Below are 7,811 nucleotides of genomic sequence, written 5' to 3' on the forward strand. Positions count from 1 at the left end.
TTAAGAATCTTCAGAATGAAAGATACTCTCAAAGAAAATAATTTCATTTTAGCAAGAAAAATATAGGTCAGACTCTATGTGTGTGTGTCTGTTTGTGTGTATGCCTATATATACAATATATGCACATACAGATTAAAATATTAGAAGCAAATTAAACAGCAAAATCACGTATTGTTATTTTGCAAAATTTTTAAGAATATGCTGGAAAAATATCTATCTGTAAACTTTTAAAAATCAGTCAGAGACTACTTCTGCTGCCTATAAAAGCAGCAACTAGAAAAGTGGAAAAAATACATGAAGCAACTGTTTTAAAACGTTGAACTAAAAGTTGTGCAGGATTATAACCCCTGAGAAGAGGAAAATAAACAGGAAGAGTAACATGGATGCCATGGATTTCTGCCTGTAGAGAATATCTGAACCATGACATAGGGAAGTGATCCCAAATAGAGCCCAGTGATCTCATGACTGAGGAAAATGAAATCCAAATTGGGGAAAACAAAGTGACTAGAATTTGTGGAGCCAAATTCCAGAGATGATAAAGCCATGCAGAGAAAGAGGTCCATAAATCTGCATAAATGTCTCCTAGACTCTTTGGCTACATCCAATCTGTGAATGCACGTGGTAGAATTTGACAGAGCTACCCAAAGTACAAATGACAAGAAAAAAACTGCTGATACAGAACTGGGTCACACTTAAGTTTCCAGGAAAAGTATGGCTTAGTAGTGCTCTTTAGGAGCTAATGTAGGCCTACAGTAAAAGCTACTATAGACCTGCCCTTATAAAGTTTCAAGATAAACCTCAAAAGGATCAAGCAAATCACAAATAACTGCTAGGGAAAAAAATCCATACTCTTTGAAACAATGTGAAACTAAAATGTCCAGCATCCACACAAAAATCAATACACACAAAAGTCAATTTCTTTCTTATAAACCAGCAATGAACAACTGAAATTTAAAAATATACACCACTTAAAATAGCATAAGAAAAAGCCTTATATATATAAATCTAACAAAATATGTACAGGATCTGTATATGAAAAACTTCAAAACTTTAATAAAAAAAATTTTAAACCTAATTAAATAGATATATTCCATGTTCATAGATTCAAATATTCAATATTTATAAGATGTTAATTCTTCTAAACCTGATCTATAGATTCACTGCAATCCCAATCCAAATCATAGAAAGCTATTTTATACATATCAACAAATTGATTCTAAAATTTATATGAAAAGGCAAAGAACCAAGAAGGGCCAATATAATACTGAAGAAAAAGTACAAAGCTAGAGAACAAATCACATTCCACTATTTCAAGATTAGTATAAAGCTACAGTAATCAATACGGTGTGATACTGGTGAAAAAACAGACACAGATCAGTGGAACTAAAAAGAGAGCCCAGAAATAGACCCATGCAATGCAAACACAGTCAACTCATTTTTGATAAAAGTATTTCAAAAACGAATAGCATTTTCAATAAATGTTATTGGAACAATTGGATGTCTGTATACAAACAAACTAGACACAGACCTTACACCATACATAAAAATTAACACAAAATTGATAATAGACCTAAATGTAAAACTATAAAACTTCAAGAAAATAACACAGGAGAAAAATTAGGTGATCTTGGATTTGGGGATGAGTTTTTTTAATTCAAAACCAAAAGCACAATCCATGAAAGGAAAAATTAATAAGCCAAACTTTATTAAAATTAAAAGACACTGTTAAGAGAATGAAAAGACAAGTCACAGATTTGGAGGAAATATTTGCAAATCACATATCTCTTAAGAGCTTGTATCCAAAATATACAAAGAATTCTTAAAAGTCAGCAATAAGAAAACAATCCAATTTAAAAATGGAATAAAAGATCTGAATAGACACTCAGATATAATATCAGTATATTAAAGAAGATATACTGAGGGCAAAAAAAGCATATGAAAAGATGTTCAACATTATTTATCATTAAGGAATTGCAAATGAAAACAATCTGATACCACTACCCATCCTATTAGAAGAGTTAATATCCGAAAAAAGACAATACCAGTTGTCAATGGGGCTATAGAGCAACAGGCACTCTCACTTACAGCAGGCAGGAACAGAATTAAAAAATGCTGTGGCACCCTGAGAGGCTTATGTCTACACAAAACACCTGCACATCAGTGTTTATAGCAGCTTTACTCATAATCACCAAAACTTGCAAGCAACCAAGATGCCCTTCAATAGGTATATGGATACACACACTGTGGTGCATCAACATAACGGAATATTAGTGAGCAATAAAAATAAATGAGCTAACAAGCCACACACACACACAACCCTCAGCTTCATCCTGGTAAAATAATGTAAGGAAAAGTAGAAAAGCTTCAAAAGAAAAAGAAAAAACAGATTGTCTACAAAGAAATGGGCTTATTTTGACATCAAAATTATCAACTAGAACACATGCTAGAAGTACAAAGGCAAAGCCATCAAAGGGAAAATTATTTTGAGACTATTCTACCAAGTGATCAATTAAGTGTGAGGGCAAAACAAAGGCATTTTCAGGCATTTAAGGGCTCAGATGTTTTACCTTCCATCTACTGTTTCTCGAAAATGATTCACATATTCAGAGAGGAAGATGTGGGATCCAAAACAATGCGAATAACACACGAGTTCAGTTTAAAAACAAACTCACTCCCAGGTAGCTGCTCTCAGAAAGCTACATACTAGTGAAACTTAGAAGAGGAAGTCCCCAATCTTTAAGTGAAAAAAAAAGTTTTCAAAAAACGAGCAATCCGTATTCATTAAATATGCAATCAAGCTAGGAAATTTTGAGGATCTGTGTGCTTCCCCCGTTTAAAAATTAACTAGAATTTTTAAAACAAGTTGTAGAAGAACATTACCATCCAAATATGAATTAAAAGAAAATCTGGTATCATTGTAGGTAAAAATATGAATATGATTTACAGTGTTAAAAAAAAAAAAAAGGTTTTTTTGTTTTGTTCTGGTGGCGCAGCTTCTATGTCACAGAATTATATTTCCTTTTCTAGGAGTCTGTTTGAACTACTTGGTTCTGCAGTATTTCCTAATCCTAATAGTAAGAAATAACAACTAACACTTAACACTGAATACATATTCTATTCTAAGTCCTTTAAATTTATTAGCCAGTTTAGTCCTTTCAGCAACAGCACAGTGAGGCTAAGTGACTTGCCCAAGGCCACACACTGGTTAGCGAACCCCAGCAACCTGGCTCTAGAATACCTGCTCCTAAACAGTGGCTATACCTTCTCACAATGCTCTTTGTTAACTTACAGTTCTTAGAGTCAACCTACCAATCTAAAACAGGAAGGCATAGTAACACTTACAAAACAGAATATAAATTATATAAAACTTTAAACATATATGTTATAATAAATATGTATAAAATTTAGATATAATTTAAAAGAACGTAAAAATCAGCAGGGGCAGAGAGACAACGAACGTAGCGAAATTCCTCATATTTCCTAGCAAGAATCACGGTCGACTTTATGGGTATACAGCTGCCGTCACTAGATATTGCCCAATTTTAATAAAATATATGTAATGTATGTGGTAACTCAAAAAGTTATAAAAACAGAAAAGTTAAAAGCTGCTACATTAAGAAATAGCAGTATAAACAAATTATTCAGCACTGCGGGAGGCCATGGCCGGTCGGGCTCAGTGGTTAGGGTGTCCACCCGAGCGCCACAAGGTCACGGGTCTGGTTCCTGGTCAAGGGCAGTACCTGGGTTGCAGGTTCGATTCCAGTCAGGGCACAAGCCGGAGGCAACCAATCCATGTGTCTCTCTCATATAGATGTCTCTCTGTCCGTCCCCCCCGCCCACTCTCTCTAAAAATCAATGGGAACAATATCCTCCGGTATTACCAAAACAATTTTTAGAAAGAAAAGCTGTGGGAGGGATAGCAAAAGCTGAAAATCAAAAAGGAGGGGCAGTGGGAAAACTTTTGTTCTTACCCCTTTCAATTTTTATTAAAAGTATCCTATAGTATCTTATTATAAAAATAAGTAAATACTACTATTAATAATATCAGTGCACTGTAAGGAAGGCCCAAAAGCTGAAGAGGGCGACTCAGTTCTGGCATGAAAATACAAAAGGACCATGTCACCCAGCGGGGTACGGAAGACTCATCTTTGCCCAGTCTTTGCCTCCACATGGCCATGGCCTAAGTGGCCTGCCTTCCTCGTACCAACTTCTAAAGAGACCCTCCTTTCACTGGTTTAGACAACTGTTGAGCATCGCACCCTCCAGTCTTCCCCTGGCACAGTTCGTTTACAGGAAGGGCTGTGTGAATTCACGTCCCCGCAGGAGTCCGCACGGGCAGAGCCTCTTCGGGCCTCCTCTGGGAGCCCCACCGAAATGAAAACAGGGTTACACTTGGACCTGAAGATTCCATTTCCCGGAATCTCCCCTATGGAAACGCTTCCAAATGCTCAAAGGTCACTCTGTATACCGATTTTCAGCGAGGCTATTCCTGTTTAGAACAGAAGAAAACAAAAGGCAACCTAAATGCACATTGGTACGTGAAGACTATTTTGGTGCCACTTAAAAAAATGAGATACATCTACACCGAATGACGCCACCAGGTAAGATGAATACACACCCCTGCACATGACGCCACCAGGTAAGATGAATACACACCCCTGCACATGTTGGGCTTAAGATGTGGGGAGGAAACCGTTTTTTACCTTGTGCATTTATCTGATTTTTTTTTTTTTACAACCAGAGTTATTGTTTTTATATTTTAAGAAATCAGAGCATGCTTCGGCGGTCACGTATTTGGGATGAAAATAATCCAAGAAGAGAAAGGCTCTAAGGGGGAAAGTCCTACTGTGACCCGCACGGTGCAGTCGAGGGTTAGCGGAACGCGGGCCCCGCGGCCGGGTCCTTTTCCGTGAACTGCGCACGGAGACCCCGACGGCGGCGCCGCGCGGGGAGCCCACGGGGCCGGGCGCTGGGAAGGGCGCGGAGGCGGAGGCGGAGGCGCGCACGGCCTGCGCCCCGAACTGGACGTGTCCTGGGGACTGACGGAGTCAGGGGCTCCGGGACCCCACAGGCGGAGGGCTGAAGGGGCTCGGCGAACGCCTGGGGGCTCGGCAACACCTAGGGACACGGCAAACACCTGGGGGCTCGGCAAACGCCTAGGGACACGGCAAACACCTGGGGGCTCGGCAAACGCCCGGGGGCTCGTGGGGAGCCGGAGTCGGGTCTGGCGGTGACGGTTTGGCCAGGAGGCAGCCGGGCGGGCGGGCGGCTTTCCCGAGTCAGGGGTCGGGCAAAGCGCCCGGAGGAGCGCAGCGGGGACCTGGGCCGGTTCCGCCCGGGCCGGGGTCCGGGGTCCGGGTCGGGGTCCCCGCTCCGGGCCCGGGGCGGGCGCCAGCCCCCGTACCTTCCCAGGAGAGCTCTCCTCCCGGCTCCCTGCGCAGGAACTTGTACCAGAACGTGTCCACGCGGCCCGGCTCCGCCCCGTCGCGCGCCGCCGCGGGCGCCAGCTCCACCTCCGCGAGCCACAGGCCGGGCTCCTGCTGCGCCCCCGCGCCCGCGCCCGCGCCCGCCGGCCTCATGCGCACCGCGCCGCGCGGCTCCCAGCGCCCCAGCTCCGGCCGCGACCCCACGACCAGCAGCTCGGCCCCGGCCCCCGCGGGCGGCACCACCAGCCCGAAGCGGAATCGCATGGCGGCGGCGGGCGGGCGTCCCCGGGGCGGCCGCGGCGATTGGCGGCGGCGCGCGAGGCCGGGCGCCGGCGGGGACACGTGCGGGACGCACCTTTCTGAGTCGCATCACGCGGCCCCGTGGCCCGGCCTCGGCCAAGCCCGGGTCGGAGGCGCGGGGGGGTCGGCGGGGCCTCCGCCCGCCCGCAGCTGGCCCCGCCCGGGCGCCTGGGCCTCGCGGCTCCGCGGGGTCCGGGGGCGCGGAGACGGGCAGAAAGGGAAAGAAAACGGGGCTCGCAACGGGAGGAAAACCTCTCCCTAGCCCGCGGCGATTGTGCAGCCATCTTTCAAAAAACCTGGGAATGATTTTTATGGGGCCTAAAGGAGGAGAGAGTGGCGTGGAGGACAGCCTCCGGCACCGGGACGCCGGGCAGCTGCGGGGAGCTGCGGGCCTCGCACGGGTCGCGGGGCTGCCGGGCCTCGGGCTCCGCCCGTGACGCGAGGGCGCAAAACCACCTCGACGGGCCCCGCGGCCCCGAAGGTCCCCTCGCTGGAGGAAGACGCGCCCTCCTGAACCCAGAGCTGATGCGCAGACCCTGGTTTCCCTTCGCCCAGTCCAATCCGAAGCCTGAAATAAAACGTGATCGCTTTCTTTAAAAAAAACACAAAAATTACTTTGCGTAAAATGGGTTCGTTTTACTTTGCCAAGATAAAACAAAAACTCATTCTGCGATTAAAATCGTATAGCATTCATAATTTTTCAAGGGCATAAAAATAGAACGTTTGGTTGAAAGTTGTCTTTCAGTAAAAGTCAGCAGTATTTTTTCAACTTAAAAACATTTTTATGTCAAGAAACGCAGGTTTATAGCTATCGGGTCAAAAGAAAACTATTTGAATGGGAGGCAGGGCTTTATTTTTGTCACTGCCATAAAGTAACCAAAGGTCCTGTTTACATATTTGTTACTTTTTGATCCTTTGGTAAAATGGTTCTTGTCTCCTTCCACTTGTATATTCACAAACACTTAACAAAACAGTCTCTTATGGGAACTGACCAGTATTTGAAAACTTATGAACAGGAATCTTTAGCAACAGGAAAGACAAAATGTCATGCATTCAGAATATCATAAAACAGCAAGCACAAAAATGTAAACTACACAAACTCAGTCTCTCGGTAGAACAATTGGAACATAATACGTTTTGCTGATAAATATTGATATTCCACTCAATGTTTGGTTGGTTGCTAAGCTTAAGGATAAACACAGAGAAAAATGTGAAGACAGCAAGGCTGGCCAGACATGGCTGATTCATTGGCTAAGCAGACGTTAAATCACGGTGGCATGTGAGTCCGTTCACTCAGATGGCTCTTACAGAATATTCTGAGGCTAGTTTTAGGAAACTGAGAGTCACTTGGCCATGCACGAACACCAGGAGCTGAGAGTTTAGGCTTTTCTTCCTGAAGAAAGTCTGCTGCCTCTATTGTGTACTCTCCAGATGGCGTCATTCCCACCAGCTCTTCCAGAGTGAGTACTGTCCATTGTCGATCTAAGTAAAGAGGTAAACTGAGGCAAGCTCAAAATCGTCAAAAGTAAGAGTTTATTCAGGAATAGCAGAGGAATCGCCATTCGGGAAATGGCACACTGTAGCAAGCTACAGGCCAGTCTGTTGAGGGTTTGGGGTTGGCTGTATTTATTGACAGGGAATGGAAAAAGGGGAGAGTTCAGTTAGATAAAGTCTGTTAAAATCAAAAAACAAAGACCAGCTTGGAAAATTTCCTGAGCAGACGAATACAGTCCCATCATACAAACAACACTCAATTCAGCTTATTTTGGGAGATCAAAGCGATCTGGGTCATTTCTTATTCATGTCTCCGGAAACCATACGAAAAATTGCCCAAGGTTAGTATGATATAACCACTGAGCAACTCCCTATCATTTAAGAAAAGTCCAATATTATTGGTTTTCTGTAAGTCAGGAATTTATAGGAAATCAGTCTCTCAGTCCTTACGTTGTATGTCCCTGAGGGCACATAACTGAGATTTTCCATTTTATACCCTCCAGTTCCATTTTAGATTAAAATTCTTTCATTCCGTCCTATAGATAAGACCATTATAACAACAAAAGAAAGAAAACAGCATATTTGTTCAAC

The 7,811-nt window shown here is 43.8% G+C and overlaps 1 protein-coding gene across 1 annotated transcript in view; it reads right to left on the reverse strand.

Annotated features, from left to right (window-relative positions):
- Positions 1-5,690, reverse strand: part of EPM2A (EPM2A glucan phosphatase, laforin) — a 51,758-nt gene extending 46,068 nt beyond the window's left edge. Inside the window, exon 1 of the mRNA XM_087817194.1 lies at positions 5,405-5,690. Coding sequence (XP_087673320.1) covers positions 5,405-5,690 — 286 coding nt within the window. The remainder of the gene's footprint in view (positions 1-5,404) is intronic.
- Positions 5,691-7,811: the final 2,121 nt, after the last annotated feature.

Source organism: Miniopterus natalensis, chromosome 5, assembly GCF_054644295.1.
Source record: "Miniopterus natalensis isolate mMinNat1 chromosome 5, mMinNat1.hap1, whole genome shotgun sequence".
Classification (NCBI taxonomy): Eukaryota; Metazoa; Chordata; class Mammalia; order Chiroptera; family Miniopteridae; genus Miniopterus; species Miniopterus natalensis.